The sequence below is a fragment of the Camellia sinensis genome, chromosome 12, assembly GCF_055761805.1.
Source record: "Camellia sinensis isolate YWXY chromosome 12, ASM5576180v1, whole genome shotgun sequence".
NCBI lineage: Eukaryota > Viridiplantae > Streptophyta > Magnoliopsida > Ericales > Theaceae > Camellia > Camellia sinensis.
Genome location: NC_138972.1, coordinates 115,340,472 through 115,356,075, shown reverse-complemented (window position 1 = coordinate 115,356,075; position 15,604 = coordinate 115,340,472). Strand labels below are relative to the sequence as shown.

General features: G+C 34.8%; 1 protein-coding gene and 1 pseudogene across 2 annotated transcripts in view; both read right to left on the bottom strand.

Moving 5' to 3' along the window:
- Positions 1-15,604, bottom strand: part of LOC114286537 (ABC transporter C family member 4-like) — a 573,165-nt pseudogene that overhangs the window by 134,979 nt on the left and 422,582 nt on the right. The gene's annotated exons all lie outside the window — the stretch shown is intronic.
- LOC145804062 (DExH-box ATP-dependent RNA helicase DExH8-like) lies at positions 8,810-14,739 on the bottom strand. The gene is made up of 3 exons (XM_082897515.1): positions 14,355-14,739; positions 11,562-11,739; positions 8,810-9,233 (listed from the first exon to the last, which is right to left on the bottom strand). Exons 1-3 carry the CDS (start codon positions 14,512-14,514, stop codon positions 8,933-8,935), a joined length of 639 nt encoding a protein of 212 aa, XP_082753641.1. The 5' UTR covers positions 14,515-14,739; the 3' UTR covers positions 8,810-8,932.

Here is a 15,604-nt window from a genome sequence, read left to right as displayed (position 1 = left end):
TTGTTAAGGCGGTGGTTGCAATGTTTTCTGAGACGTACTTGAGGAGCCCTAACAACGATGACATTTCAAGATTATTAGCGATGGAAAGCAATCGCGGGTTTCCTGGTATGTTAGGGAGCATTGATTGTATGCATTGGAAGTGAAAAAATTGTCCTACTGCACGGAAAGGTATGTATTCTGGTCACATCCATGAACCAACTATTATTTTAAAGGCTGTGGCTTCTCAAGATTTATGGATATGGCATGCCTTTTTTGGGATGCCCAGATCTCATAACGACATCAATGTATTAGATCGTTCTTCTGTATTTTCACTCCTTACTCAAGGTCGTGCTCCTCCAGTCAATTACTCAATTAATGGAAATGATTATACAATGGGATACTATCTTGCCAATGGTATATATCCGCAATTGGCAACATTTGTCAAAACAATCTCATCTCCACAAGGGAATAAACAAATATATTTTGCAAAAGCTCAAGAATCAGCAAGGAAGGATGTTGAGCAAGCATTTGGTGTGCTCCAAGCACGTTTCGCGATTGTGCGAGAACCTGCACGTTTTTGGAAAACAGAAATAATGGAAGATATTATGATGGCATGCATAATAATGCATAACATGATTGTTGAAGATGAGAGGGATGCCAATGGATTGGACTTTAATTATGATACAATTAGTGAAAGTTTTCCACCAGTGTCTCATGAGCGTACACCAGAACTTTTTGAATTCATTCAAAATCATCATCGCATCAGAGATAGAGGAACTCACTCCAAACTCAAACAAGACTTGGTCGAACACTCGTGGACACTACATGGAGACTCCTTGTGAGAAATACTAGTTGGTTCTTATTGATTTCTGTACTAGCTTATATGCTTTAGTGAGTGTGTTTTCAAAAATATTTGTACTACTTTATGTGCTTTCAATAATATATCACTAGTGATTTGTTTTTAATCTATGATCTTTAGTGATACTTATAATAAATTTTTTCTATGAATACATCCCTAAGTTATTTTTGGAATACAATCAAACTTATTATTGGCCATAAAAAGAACAAAAGAATAAGTGAGTGAAAGGCCCCATTAAGTTGAATATGGAGAATTCTTAATCTTTCTTTACATCTCTCATTAATTTTTAAATCCAAGACTTGAATGGACATCCAAAATTTAAATAGTCTGTCTCCATTTCAAAGTCAAAGAACTAAAATCCAACAAGAATTCAAACCCAACAAGTCTATCTCCATTTCAGATTTCAACTAGCAAAATTTGAAACAAACCCAACTCTAAATCCAAGTCAAAGCACTAAAATTCTGCACATCAAAAACAAATGTGCCAACAAACCCAAAAATAAAATACAGTCAAACTTAAATTAGATAAAAACATAGTTTCAAAGCTAAATAAAAACAATTAATTCCTTTTTTCAAGGGTTTGCATCTGACGTTGGCGAATATATTGCGCTTGCAATGGAGGCATATTACTTGTATCCATTGACATGATTCTCTCTTCCTCTCTCATTTCCTCCAATACAAGCCTTCGTTCCTCTCTCTTTTCTTTATTTTCAATCCTTCGTTCTCTTTTCTTTCTTCATTTTCAATCCTTCGTTCCTCTTGAAGATAAGATTTCTCAAACATCTCTATTTTCTTCTCATTTGTTATGTCATTCTTTACCTTTATCTCTTCTAAGAGCTTCAGAAAAAGGTGACTCTGTAACATTATTTCCAAGATCTTTAGCTTTGTTTTTCTTTGCGGCCTTCCTTCCTATTGGTCTTTCCACAACATCATAGTTATCACTGTTCTCTAAGGTCACTGAATCTGGTGTACAAGAGGTAGACGTTGTCGGAGATGCATTTTTTGTGCTTTTTTGCTTCTTTGTTGTTGTATCTTCCATCCATTTTGGTTGGGATCTCAACTCATTCCAACAATGCTCAGAGGGAAAGTTCGAATGATACAAGTCTTTGTACAATTTTTTCGCATCCCTAATCTGAAAAATAGATTAAAGAATAGTCACTATCACATAACGAATAATATATATTCATTATAGGTACAAAATTAAATTTTAGTAATACCTTGTCATTTTCAGTCGAACCACTTCGATTCAACTGTTCAACTTGAGAAAAACATCCACAAAATTTATTTGTGGCAAGTTGAATCGTCGACCACCGATTCATTAGAGAAGTTTGAGTTCTTTCAGAATCGAAGGTTTTGTACTTGTTGAAGTTCTCCCACACTCTTAACCAATATGCCTTTGACTTTTGCTCATTTCCTCTAATTAGATCTAAGCTAATATTAAGCAATGAAGATATGAGCATCATGTCTTCCTCTACGATGAAGTTCCCTTTGCGTTGTGATATCTTTGTAGTTTGAGTAATGATTTCATGAGAGAATGATAAACATTGACTCTCTTGTTGAGGAGACTCGGTGGTAAAATCATGGTCAAGGTCAAACTCGTTGTTCATTAGGTCGCTAAAATATGCATTTCCTTAATATTCCATCTAAAGCACAATTGTTCATACCACACAAAAAGAAAAAAAAAAAAAAAAAGTATCAATTCATGGCCTAATTCCAAAAATAATGAATTAGGGAATGGTGGACATAATACACTTTGAAATCTCTGAAATCTGTTTTGAATATTGCATAGAAAGTGAAGCACTAAAAATTTGATTCGTAAAAATCTCTAAAATCTGATTCATAGAAAGTGACTATTGCAGACAAATCTGTGAAATCTGTTTTGAATATTGCATAGAATGGTGGACATAATACAATTAGAACAAATCTGATTCATAATGCATAGAAAGTAATACAGTAACAAATGTGATGCATTAACAAATTAAAATGTTCTAATTGTTCATTAATTTTGTGATGCACTAACAAATCACTTTAAAATTTTCCTGATTCACAAATGGACATAATACACTTTAAATTTTTCTTGATTCACAATTGGAATAAATACGATTCATAATGCATAGAAAGTGATGCACTAACAAATTAAAATGTTCTAATTGTTCATTAATTTATAATTCCAAATTTTACAATCTACTAAAACTAATTTCTTACCTTCTTATGCAGAAAAGTGTTTAATTTTTTCAAGAAATAATTTCGCCCAGGTTTACTAATTTCTCACAATTCAACTCATGCATCACATGGGTTTACTGTTAGACATAAACTACAATAGCAAAACTCAGCTTCCAACAAATTATGGTAAAACCCAAAAGTGAAAATATGCTTCTTTTCGCCCAGGTGAAAGCTACCTAAGGTGAGAGCTACAACAATTGCAGAAGTGTGATGATATGTTACAGTTGACAGAATTACAAGAGCTACATCAATTTCATACTCTCCATTAACAATAAATGAAAAATTAGCAACCCTTATTAACAAGAGTTCTGTTTCTCTATCTTTCTCTTCTCTTCTCTTCTGGGTTTGAGGCAAAGCCAAATGATGTGCAAGTTAGGTGAAGGCAGAGATTATCTATTGGGTGTAGAGATCTGAGTTTGATAGCCCATTTTTTATACTTTTTTTGGGTTCTTTTTGTATCTGTTGAGCTTATTGTTAAGAGAGGTTTGCAGATATGTGGTGGGTGGGTAGTGAGGTGCAATGGTGGTTGGAAGGTTTGCAGAGGTGTTTATATATATATGGGGTATATGTTTTGGTTTGAATTTTGTTTGGTTTATGTATTTATGGAAAGACTTCAAAGGACAATGATATGGGCAGGGCACCACATGGCTTTGTTGAAACATGACTACTACTCATATTGAATCAATTTCATACTCTCCATTAACAATAAATGAAAAATCCTAATATGACAATATTTTGAGAACCCAAATTCTAATCTGTCTTTTCTTCAAACACCTTGAGTGCATTTCGAAAATCTACCTCATCCACCTAACCAAGTTTCCATGAAAGAATAAAATCAAGTTTCCATAAACAAAGAGAAGTCCTAATATGATAATATTTTGAGAACCCAATTTATGATCAGTCTTTTTTACCTCAGAAACTTAGCCAAACGAAGATTAAGGAAGCATAAAACCATAAAAAAATCTTCAAAAAAAAAAAAAAAAACTAAATTTCCATGAACAAGGCACTAATTTCAGTACACAAACCCAATTTTTGAAAATGGATTGCCCTAAATCATGTATTCCTTTGCAGATAGATAATGAGGAAGAACAGGGAAGTGGACAAAGAGAAAGAGAAAGAGAAAGAGAAAGAGAGCCATACCTGTGATCATCAATGGGCTGGAACAGAGATGTTGCTTGCAGCGATGGAGGCCAACACAATGGCGGGAAGAGTGCTTTGCCTAGCAATGGACGCTGGCTACTTGTGGAGAGCCAAAACGAGAATTGGCAAAATGCCTCCTCAGATGCAGAGCGCGTTGGAGCTTCGAAATCCAACTTCAATAGGCAAAATGCCTAATTCTCCCCTTTTGGCTCTTGCGTTGGAGATGCTCTAATGAAATTTGTCGAAGAAGAAGAAAGAAATCGATAGAGCTTCGGAAGGAGAGCAAAGGCGGTGGCGGCTGTGAGACGGTTGGGGTAATTGCTCGGAAAATTCATTAATACTATGATTCGGAGATTTAGAGAGAAATTTGGTTCGATAATTTGGGAAGAGATTTGAAAAGATAAAGAAAAAGATATATAAAATTAATGTAGATATATTTTACTTAGCTGTTGTTTGGGAAATGGGTTGACTTTTTGATTTTTTTAGCCTGGGCTAAAAAACTTGGTTTGGAAAAGACTTTTTGACTTTTTAATTTTTTGGCTTTTTTATGAGAGAATAGTGTAATGATTATAGGTTGGATGTGATATTTTGTTTGTTGTAGCTAAAATAATTTATTTTGTCTTTTGTAGCTAAAATAGCCCCAAACCTATCCAAACCCACTTGCCAAACCATGCCTTACCCTTTTTTTTTTTTTAAAAAAAATTTCTCATCAAATCTCTCAACCAAACATAATGTAAATGATTTGAAAAATGATCGATCGATCAATCAAATTTGACCTCACTCGAATTGTTCGGATTACGTACATTGTACTCTTGTCAACGACGATTGTCATCCTTATCAATCAATATTTGCTTGAATGACCGGAAAATGATCAACATGCACAAATTTAAACAATTCAAGTGAGCCTAAATTCGTTAAATGTAACATTACTAAAATGATTTTTAATTTTGATTTTTAATTCGCGTTCAAAAAACAAAAAATCTGATTTTTTATTTGTCATTAGGCCTTTTTGTCATCAATTTTTACTTAAAATAGTTAATAAAAATAAAAAATATTAAAATTATCAATAAGACAAAATATTACATTCTATTTATTAATCAATTTTTTTTTTCCTTACAACAACCTATTCAATTATACAAAAATTCACAAATCATTCCAAATACAACTTTTTTCATTGGCTAAAATACTCATAAAGTCAAAAATCTACCTAAAATAGCCAACATCACAAACGGGGACTAAAATTTTGCTTACTAAGGGTGTGTTTGGTAACATTTACGTTTTCAGTTTATATTTACAAAAATTTTATAAACTGATTTTTGTTTATTTTTTGATTATTTTTAGAAAAACATAAACTACAAACGCGTTTGGTAATTGACAAAATATTTTTAAAAATTTAAAAATATAAAAAAGAGTGAGAAATGGCAAGTGGCAGCGGAAGACGGTGGTGGAAAGTGGTGACGGTGGGTGGTGGGTAGCTAGTGGTAGTGGATGTGTGGTGGTGGTGGTGGTGGTGGTGGTGGTGGGTGGGTGAGTGGGTGACAGTGACGGGTGGTGGTGGTAGCGAGTGGGTGGTGGTGGTGGTGGCGGGTGGGTGGCGGATGGTGGATAGTGGTAGGTGGGTGACGGTGGCGGGTGGTGGTGGCGGGTGGTTGGTAGATGGCGGGTGGTGATGGGTGGTAACGGGTGGATGGTGATAGTGGGTGGGTGGGCGACGATGGCGGGTGGTAGCGAGTGGGTGGTGGTGGTAATGGTGGCGGGTGGTGGGTGGTGGTGGCAGGTGGGTGGCGGATGACGGAGGGTGGTGGTGGTGGTAGTGGTGGGTGACGGTGACGGTAACGGTGACGGTGGCGGGTGGTAGGTGGTAGTGGTGGTGGTGGTGGGTGGTAGGTAATGGTAGTGGTGGTGGGTGGTGAGTAGTGGTGGCGGGTGGGTGGCAGGTGGCTGGTGGTGGCAGGTGGTGGATGGTGGTGGCAGGTGGCTGGTGAGTGGTGGTGGCAAGTAGGTGGCGGGTGGTGGCGGCGAGCGGTGGATGGTAGTGGCGGGTGGTGGGTGGTGGCGGGTGGATGGCAGGTGGGTGGTTGGTGGTGGTAGTGGCGGTGGCGGTGGCGAGGGGTCGGTGGTGGTGGCGAGTAGGTGGGTGGTGGCCGGTGGTGGATAGTGGTGGCAGGTGGGTGGTAAGTGGTGGTGGCAGGTGGTGGTGGGGGGTAGGTGGTAGGTGGTAGTGGTGGAAGACGATGGTGGAAAATGGTGGCAGGTGGTGGCTAGTATTGGGTGGTAAAAAAAAAAATTGAAAACTCAAAACAGAAACACAGTTTTTGTGTTTTCATTTTTTAGACAAATTTATAAACTGAGACCACTGATTTATAAATCAAAAATTTTACCAAACAAGTTTTTATTTGAGTTTTTAAAATTTTTGTAAATATAAACAGAAAGATTTATAAATCAAAAATTTTACCAAGCAAGTTTTTATTTGAGTTTTTAAATTTTTTGTAAATATAAACAGAAAACTGAAAACGTAAGTATTACTAAACGGTATCTATGTACCTGAAAAATAAACTTATTTAAACAAAAAATATTTTTCATTTTTAAAAAGAAAAAATATTTTTAAAATTAAAATTTTACCAATATCATCTCCACCACCATACTACTGTCACCGTCACCACAACATTACTACGCCACCACCACTATCTCTATTTTCGTTCCACCACCACACGCTAAACATATAAAAATATTTTTAAAAACACTTTTTCATAAAAGACATTTTTCGTTAAAAAAATATTTCCCATCCCAAAAAACTGAACATAAATGATTGAAATCATTAAAAATGATACATCGTCACTATCTTTCTTTATTATAATTTTATCTTTTCATAAAATATTAAATTTTACTTTTACTCCTAACTTTTCAAACTAACTCCCAAACCACCCTAACCCCCGCCAACCAACCCCTCCGTTTCGCACCCCCCGCCACCTTCCACAACGCGGCCAACAATCTTTGCCTTATTGAGTTCCAAAAAAACAAAATCTTTGTCTCATTAGGGTTGATTTGACATGTTTTAAAAAATACACTTTTTAATTTATTAACTTATATGAGTTGAGTTTGATGTGATGTGTTAGAGAGGTGAAATAATTTAAATAAGATGATACGACTTAAATAGAATAGTGACTTTTTGACTTTTTGTATTATTTAGTGTACCCCAAACCAAACCTAAATTTCATCAAAATTGTTATAATTTTTTTGAGCATTTTCTTCACCTAATTTTAGAATGTCACAATGTCATAAAGTAGTTTTTTTTTTTTTTTGTTTTTTTTTTTCTATTCAGAGTAATTGGACAAACCTCAAATATTGCAAATATATAAAAAAAATTTAAGGGCCTCGTCAACTCTTTAATGAGTTATTAAATTCAAAACTAAACAACAAGAGTAGGAGTAGAGTTTATTCTCAAATAAGGGAAATTTACAATTAAAAATAGGGTAATTAACAATCGCACTTGGGAAATATATATATATATATATATATAGAATAGGGCTGAGCAAATAATCCATAAAATCCGTAATCCGATCCAGTCTAATCCAATCCGATAGGTTTGGATTGGTTTTTTGAATCCGCGATTCAGTTCCGGATTGAAGAATTAAAAATTCATAATTCACGGATTGATTCCGGATTGAACCCCACGGTTTCGGATTAGAACCGATCCGAACCGTATACAAACAACACACTAGCTACAATCTGCATTGTCTTGCTTTATATTAAAACGGAAAACGAAAAAAAAAATTATAGCGAGAATGATGTCATGTATGTGTGACTAGCTTGTTAAAAGAACATGACATATACATTTTTAATAGTTATTCAAAAAGATTTGATTCGTTATTGGCCAGTGTATCTAAACATTTAAAAAATGGAAATATATCAACGTATCTTTTTTTGTAAGTAGATGATATATCTAGGTATCCTAAATTCAATTTGACCCAAAATTATTTGCGGCCTCCTATTTGTCTATGATCATTATGTTCGTATTCTAGCATAAATACTCAAAATTATTCTTAGGCTTTTTTGAAATGGAAAAAAAAGAAAAAGATTAATAATTGTTAAAATCTCCAACACAAATTAGCTAATATTCTATGGTATAACTTGAGATGAATTTGTTGGAGAAATTAATGACAGTTTCCTATTTTGAATAGAAATTAAACACATAATTGCAAAAGTTTAAGCTTCATTCCAAAACTTTATGTTTTCATTTTGCCAATACACACCACTCATGCATACAGTTGGGGAGTCATAAAATTTCATTTTGTGTGTTTTTAGCCCCAAAAAATCCCATTGCTGGCTGGTGTGGTCATATTGGAAATTATTACTAAAGATCACAAATCATTACTTTACATTTCATTACTTAAGATCATAAATCAATATTACTTTAGGGTTTTTATTTACAGATATATGATGAAATGGTGAGGATGATGAAAACTACAAAATTTAGGAAATTGTTGGCCATTTTTAGCTTAGGATTACGATGTTATTCTTTTCATAACTAGTGTACTTTCTTCAATATTTAGTCAATAAAAGAAAATTATAAAGACTTGTAGTATGACTACTAAAAGCACAAGTGATATATTAAACATCTAATTTCTCCTACTAATTTATTTTGAACCCAAGGAATTCCTATGTCTGCCAAATCATCAATGATGGCCTGGGACTTTTACCAAGATGCATACAACATGTAAGAGGTCTACAACTATGCATATAGCATGTAAGAGGTCGAGGAGTTGCTTTTGAGTGGACAAAATACAAAGTCCAACAACCCATAAACAAAAATACCAACAGCAAAAATTAGAAGAAATAGAAAGCGAAGATATGTGAACCTCAAGTCATTGTTCTTCAGCAAAAACTGCTTTACACAAACGAGAACAAGATCAGACTCTACAGATCTTTCATGTACTTCATCAAGAATAATAGCCTTGTACTTGAGGGCATCCAACCCCTTCTCCCGCATTTCATCAAGCAAAACTCCAGCAGTTTTGAAGACAATCTTGGTTCTGTGACATTGTTTTGATATAATGTGGAGAAACCATAAGCAAATTGGTAAGAGAGAAAATGAAATGAGAAAAGAATCTCAAACAGACTTATTTCAAGCTCGGAAGAGTATAATATAAGAATAAATATAAAGATTCAACCACTGTCGTCCATAACATCGTAATTTAGTCAGATTATTGAAACCCTGCAAGTTGTATCAAGTGCAAATTTAATCCTACCAAATGTGTGAAGAAGAACAACTTGATTTCACCTAAAATGACTTTCCTCGGACTGACTAACCAGTCCTAAAAGATAAGCACCATCATCAGATCAGACCACTAAGGCAGTAACACATAAAGTTGGAATATGTTGCAAACAGAAGCAGATGAGATCACCCAAAAGACGGGTATAGTAAGCCAAAGATACATAAGCAAAATACTTGAAATAATATATCTAGGCAATTGACCAGTATAAGAAGCATGCTATTCGAGTCCAGTGGCAATATAACAAACTCTTTAACAGTTAAACCAGCATATGCACAACCAAGTCAAATAAGCACAACAAGCTTTACAGCCCTCAGGCCCCAACTACAGAGAGAGAGAGAGAGGAATAATGGGACCAAATTATAAAAATTCCGCTGAAAAAACAAGAAGAAGAAGCTGATCTTAGCATTTGTTGTTATGGCATGCATGGACATGCAAACAAATTAAACACAATTAGGAGTACTGATGACAACCAAGCTGCAAGTCATAACGGAATTGACCATCAACTATGCTTATGAACATCCTTGCCACATTAGATCAGCGATTAACAAACATTTAATGTTTTTCAAAAGTTGTCAGAGAACCTAATGAGGAAGACCTTCACATATGATTCAGGCTTTGGAGGGTTGGGATATGGCATTGAACGTAACTATGCTGATAAGCGTCCTTGCAACATGGGAACAGCAATAAACCAACATTTTAATGTTTTTCAAAAGTCGCCATTGGTAATGTTTTATAACTATAACTTTATTTACCTATATTTGCATTAATGATTATGATAGTTGTCATTTGTCCCTCTAGCAAAGAATTTGAAAAGTATCTATGACCTCTTCCAATTTAAATAATGTTGAACTTGTCATTTTAGATAGAATGGAAACTCTCAGGGGTGACCCATCCATTAGGCCAATTAGGCAACCGCCTAAAGCCCCATATTTGAGAAGGCTCCCAAATTTTTAAGACCCCTAATCGTATATACTGTCTTACTCCCACGCCAAAAATTTAAAAATAACATAAAATACATGAATGAGAAAGAGAAGGCAAACAACCAATAAATAACGGGTAAATTGCACTGACCTCCCTGAGGTTTGAAAAAAATAAAGTAAGTTTTACTGATTTAACATAATTACATTGACCTCTTTTTAAGATTGATTAAATGGACCAAAACTAATCCAAATGGTGCAAAACAAAAAAATAAACAACGCAAAGTATACATTGTTGTGCAAAAGAGATGACCATATCATTTTTTCATCCATGTCACTAACAAATTATTGATGAAAATGAGTCTAAGTGTTATATAAATTAAAATCTCAAGGGAGTTCACTGTCATTATGTCACAACTGTGGGACTTACTATATTTTCTCTAAACCTCAAAGGAGGTCAGTGTAATTTACCCATAAATAAAATTACCTCTCAAACAAAATCTTGTTGATCTTAGCATTTGTTGCCATCAACAAGTATGGACATCCAAACAAAAAAGACACAATTTAAAGTTCTGGCAACCATTCTACAAGTTATTTTCTATGGAAATTTGTCATCAAACATCTACTACACAAACACACATCCTTTCTCCATGGGACGTAGCCGTAAATGAAGCTTCCTTCAACAGGTCATTATGATTGTTAACCCTCTTGCAAATAAGTAAAAAAGCATATTGTAGATATATACAATAAATTACTAGCGGTGGGTGCAAACACAATGCCTTAGCATTTTTACATCAAAACTTTTAGACGATTTGATGAATGAGAAAGATGAATTTGAAAATTGTTAGCCATTATTCCATTATAACCGTTGAGCAGATATTTTATGGGAAATTGTTGGAAAATTAAAAATAAAAATAAAATGACAAAGCTTCAATATATGATTCGAGTTGTGTGCTAAATAGAATAGATTACAGATGAATAAATTCCAAAAATGAAGGATAGCCAACTCAATCGATGCCATACCATCCACCATATTGATAATGGTGTAAATAGAGAAAATGGAAAAGAGAATATAGATGCACTCACACATCTGATTAGTGACAATATGAAGCTCAAACCAAAGCATGGACTAAAGTTTCTCATCAGTAGATTGGCTAGGAGGATATACCTTGCTGATACGACCTTTGAATGACCAATATGGTAACCAACCTCACCCCCTACTTCACAGTTACGAGCTTTTGCCACCATTCTAGCAACAGCCACAACAGCAAATCTCCTTGGCTGTGTACGTAATATGGGCTTCATGTTTTCTTCTAGGAGAAATTGTGGGACTTGTGAACTCTTACCTTAATAAACAAACAACAATGAACCTTTAAAACCAACCCCCAAAAAAAATAAATAAATAAAAAAACTTGAGATTTTAAGTAAAATCCGTAGCATTAACAACTTGTATGATGACTTGTTGGAACCGTGAACATTTAAGTTATTAGGGAAAGTATTGAAAAAATGTAGAAATCCCCTAGATGTTGATTTGTGATTATGTATCAATTTTAAGCAGAATATAACAATCCCAATCAAACAATCAAGACAAAGAGACACAGTGATTTAACGTGGAAAAAACCACAATTGGACACCTCCAACTGTGATCAAAAAAACCACGGGCAACAGCCACAAGACAATCCACTAAGAAGAATTAAAGGAATTACACAGGTATACTCTCAATTACCTAGCGAATCCACAACGCCTAATTGAACCAACCTCTATGTGCCTCTTCCAACCCCATCTTCACCACGGAATTGTCTTTCTGATGAGCCACTCTGGATTCCACCACAGCTTCAGGCTCGAATTCTTCAGAATACACAACTGAAGAACAACACTCTCTTTTGTAGAACAAAACACAACCTTTGATGTACTCTCTTTAGAACATGAGTTGAATACTCAATAAAACATCAAAGAAAACTCCCAAAGTATCCCCAGATATAAACCCTAGAAACCAAAAAGAAGATCTGGAGAAGTCATCCTTAAACTCGGACCCAACACGCGAATTTATAGAATCTGTCCCGCGATCTCCGCTCGAGCTCAACACAGCCCGCTCGAGCGGACCGACCAAAAACTGCGTGCTAACAAACTGAGATGCGCTCGAGCGTAGGAGCATCCGCTCGAGCGTAAAATCACACCTTCCAGTATTTTTACAGGCGACTGCAGAGATGCTGAGAGCTTCCAATCTCCGCTCGAGCGTCACTTTCCCCGCTCGAGCGGGAAGGCCAAAAATGGAAAAACTGGAAAAATATAACATGATCGGACAGGCTACTTTGAATGCATTTTTGCATTTTGCTTCGGGGGCGCTGCCCCTCAACCCCGCCGTGGCGCTGCCCCGGACCCGCCAAGGGGCGCTGCCCCCTGGACCCCCGCGAGCTGACCGGGCAGCTCGATCCCCGTCATAATCAGCGAAGTGGCAATCTTGAAAGCTTTATCATCACAAACTTCTCTGAAATGCTTGATTCGGGTTGGATTCGCATCTAACAACTCATAGCCTCACTGAACTAAAAATGCGAATAAAAGTACAACTCAAAGGAGTTTTGTCAAACGGGATTGCCAAGAAATAAAACCTAACAGTATCTTCCATCTTCATTGCTTAAATCTTAACAAACATGAATAAAATAACAACCAGGAGTCAACATTGATTTTTTAACTGCAGCAACAAGTTAAAACAGAGAAAGGTCTATTAAAAAAAGTACATCCAAATTTCTTTTTCTTTTTTTTTTTTTTAAGATAACGAGGAACCTCTTCATGCACATAATACACTATAAATTTATTAACAATTTAGTTAAATGCACGAGATTACATACAATAATTTCCCAGCAGCTCCTGGCCTACAGAGAAGATTATACAAACTAATCAATTTTGACAAATCAACGTAAAGACAACCTAAGCTAAGTTATTTCCAAGTTCCAGCCAGATACTGAGAAAAAAAGATTCATGTAGCCAAACCCCATGAGACTCAAGGCTTCGTTTGGTTTGGAAACAAATTTTTAAAAGAAAATTTGACAAAAGGAAAAGAACATAAAACTAGTCAGTTTGGTTGCCTGGACATCAAATTGGTCCCAACAAAACCAATAATCAACACAACCAGTAGTCAAAACAAATTTAAACAAACATATTTAAGGGGTTTTTTTTTTTTTTGGCTGCAGCTTAGACCAACTCCAACACTACTCTCCATTTTTCACTGGCTAAATTACAAAAAAAAAATAATAAGAATAATAAGCCCTTTATTTTACCTAAACACATTTTTGCTCCAACACCTCTCTCTATTTTACCTATTCATTCAAAAACGGTTAAAAGAGCCTCCAAGACTGATAGCTAGTTAGCTAGATTGTCGAAGGCAGTGAAATGGTGTGAGTCTAGCTACAATAACCAACCCATCTTGTTAAAGAGCCTGTTAGTCGATATTTTTTAGGCATATTTTTACATTTTTGTGAAAAAAATTCAACCTTTTTTAAGTAAAAAAAAAAAAGACTTTAAAAAATAAAAAATAATAATAATAATTCAGGAAAGCCAAAACTAAACCAAAAAAAATTAGGTTTTTTATATACTACTCTTAGGTTATTTCCGTCCTAGTGAATTTTTTAAAAAATATATAAATTTCCTAAGTAGACTTTAAAAAATAAACAAAATTTGACATTAATTTCTTTATTTTTATTTTTATTTTTATTTTTTTTAAAAATCCAGTTATAAGCTGATTAAGCAATATTGAGACTTGTTTGTTGGAACTAAACATCGGAGAATGCAGTTAAGTAAAATGCCCGGTTGTTTCATTGCTGTTTCTTGAATTATGAGTAGCTAGCAGCAACAAAACAGAGTGAAGTAATTGAGAAATACATGGCTATTCCAGAACTCAAAATGGATCAAATTAAGTAGCAAAAAGAAGAAACTAAGAAAGAATTAAGGCATGGAGAGGTACCGCAGCCAGTTTCGCCGACGATGAGAGTGGCGCGATTTTCCTGAATCTTCTCAACGATTTTGTGCCTGAGTCCCATTATTGGAAGATCAGAGAACTTCGGTGATGATGAAAACGGAGACGAATACGTTGAATATGATGATGAAGTCGGAGACGACGCCATTGTCAATACCTCAAAACCCTTGCTTTCTCTTTCTCTTTCTCTTTCTCTTTCTCTGTCTCTGTCTCTGTCTGTCTCTCTCAATTTATAGTCTCTCTCGCTCCTTATTGAATAAGGAAAAGAGAATAGAGAGATGAATGCATGAAAAGAGAATAGAGAGATGAATGCATGTTTTGGGAAAATACACGCTCGCTACATGCTCGCTCCGCCCACACGAGTCTCTCTCTCTCTCTCTCTCGCCCCAAGTCCCATTCTCTGTTGTTGACTTTGTTTGACCGCGAGCGAATGGTATTGCTCCGCCTACCTCCAACCCCACACCAAATATTTCATTAAATTTAAATTATTTTTTACGATTCTAATTCAGCATCAAATATTTTATTAAATTCAACAAAAAAAAATTAAATCATTTATCAAATTAAAGATGAGTATACCTTTTATCAAATCATTATTCATAATCATTTGAGTTATAAGTCATTTTTACCATTAGACGACCCTCAAATGTTAGGTTGGTTGTCTTCCGATTGACCACCTCCTTGTAAAATTTATAAAAAAATTACAATGGCCAGTCGATCGGCCCGACATCTATCATGACAATTGGTGTTTTAATAAAATGATCAAAATCTTTCGTTGAAACACGTGATATCAAATGAAATTTTTATTCAAATTTAATGAAAAAAAAAAAGATTCTCGCAGACTTTATAAAATGGAGGAGAATTGACTTCGTCACAAGTTATATTTTGATAATTAAAACTATTTATTTTGTTAAGTATTTTGTGTATTTTATTTATCAATAAAAATTATGTCAATTCGATAATTGTAAGTTTTTTTCAATTTATTATTTTTATAATAAAAAAATGCACGATTCGTTTTTGTTAAAATATAATTATCGTTCATTTTTTTAATAAAAACACGATGAATTGAATAAGTTATCGTTAGTGAATTGTCGTTCATTTTTCTAATAAAAAAAAGGGTAAATTGAACAATTTAAAGTTATCAAATCAACCTAATTTTTTTGTGAATAAAATATATATAGTGTCTAACAAAATAAACAAATCAGATCATCGAGACAGTGCCTGTCCCAAACAATCCATTA

Coding starts and splice junctions, on each gene's coding strand:
- LOC145804062 (XM_082897515.1), bottom strand. CDS start 14,514: ATGGCGTCGTCTCCGACTTCATCATCATATTCAACGTATTCGTCTCCG. Junction 11,740..14,354: donor CGTCGGCGAAACTGGCTGCG/GTACCTCTCCAT, acceptor TTGTTTATTAAG/GTAAGAGTTCACAAGTCCCA. Junction 9,234..11,561: donor TCAAAGGTCGTATCAGCAAG/GTATATCCTCCT, acceptor ACAATGTCACAG/AACCAAGATTGTCTTCAAAA.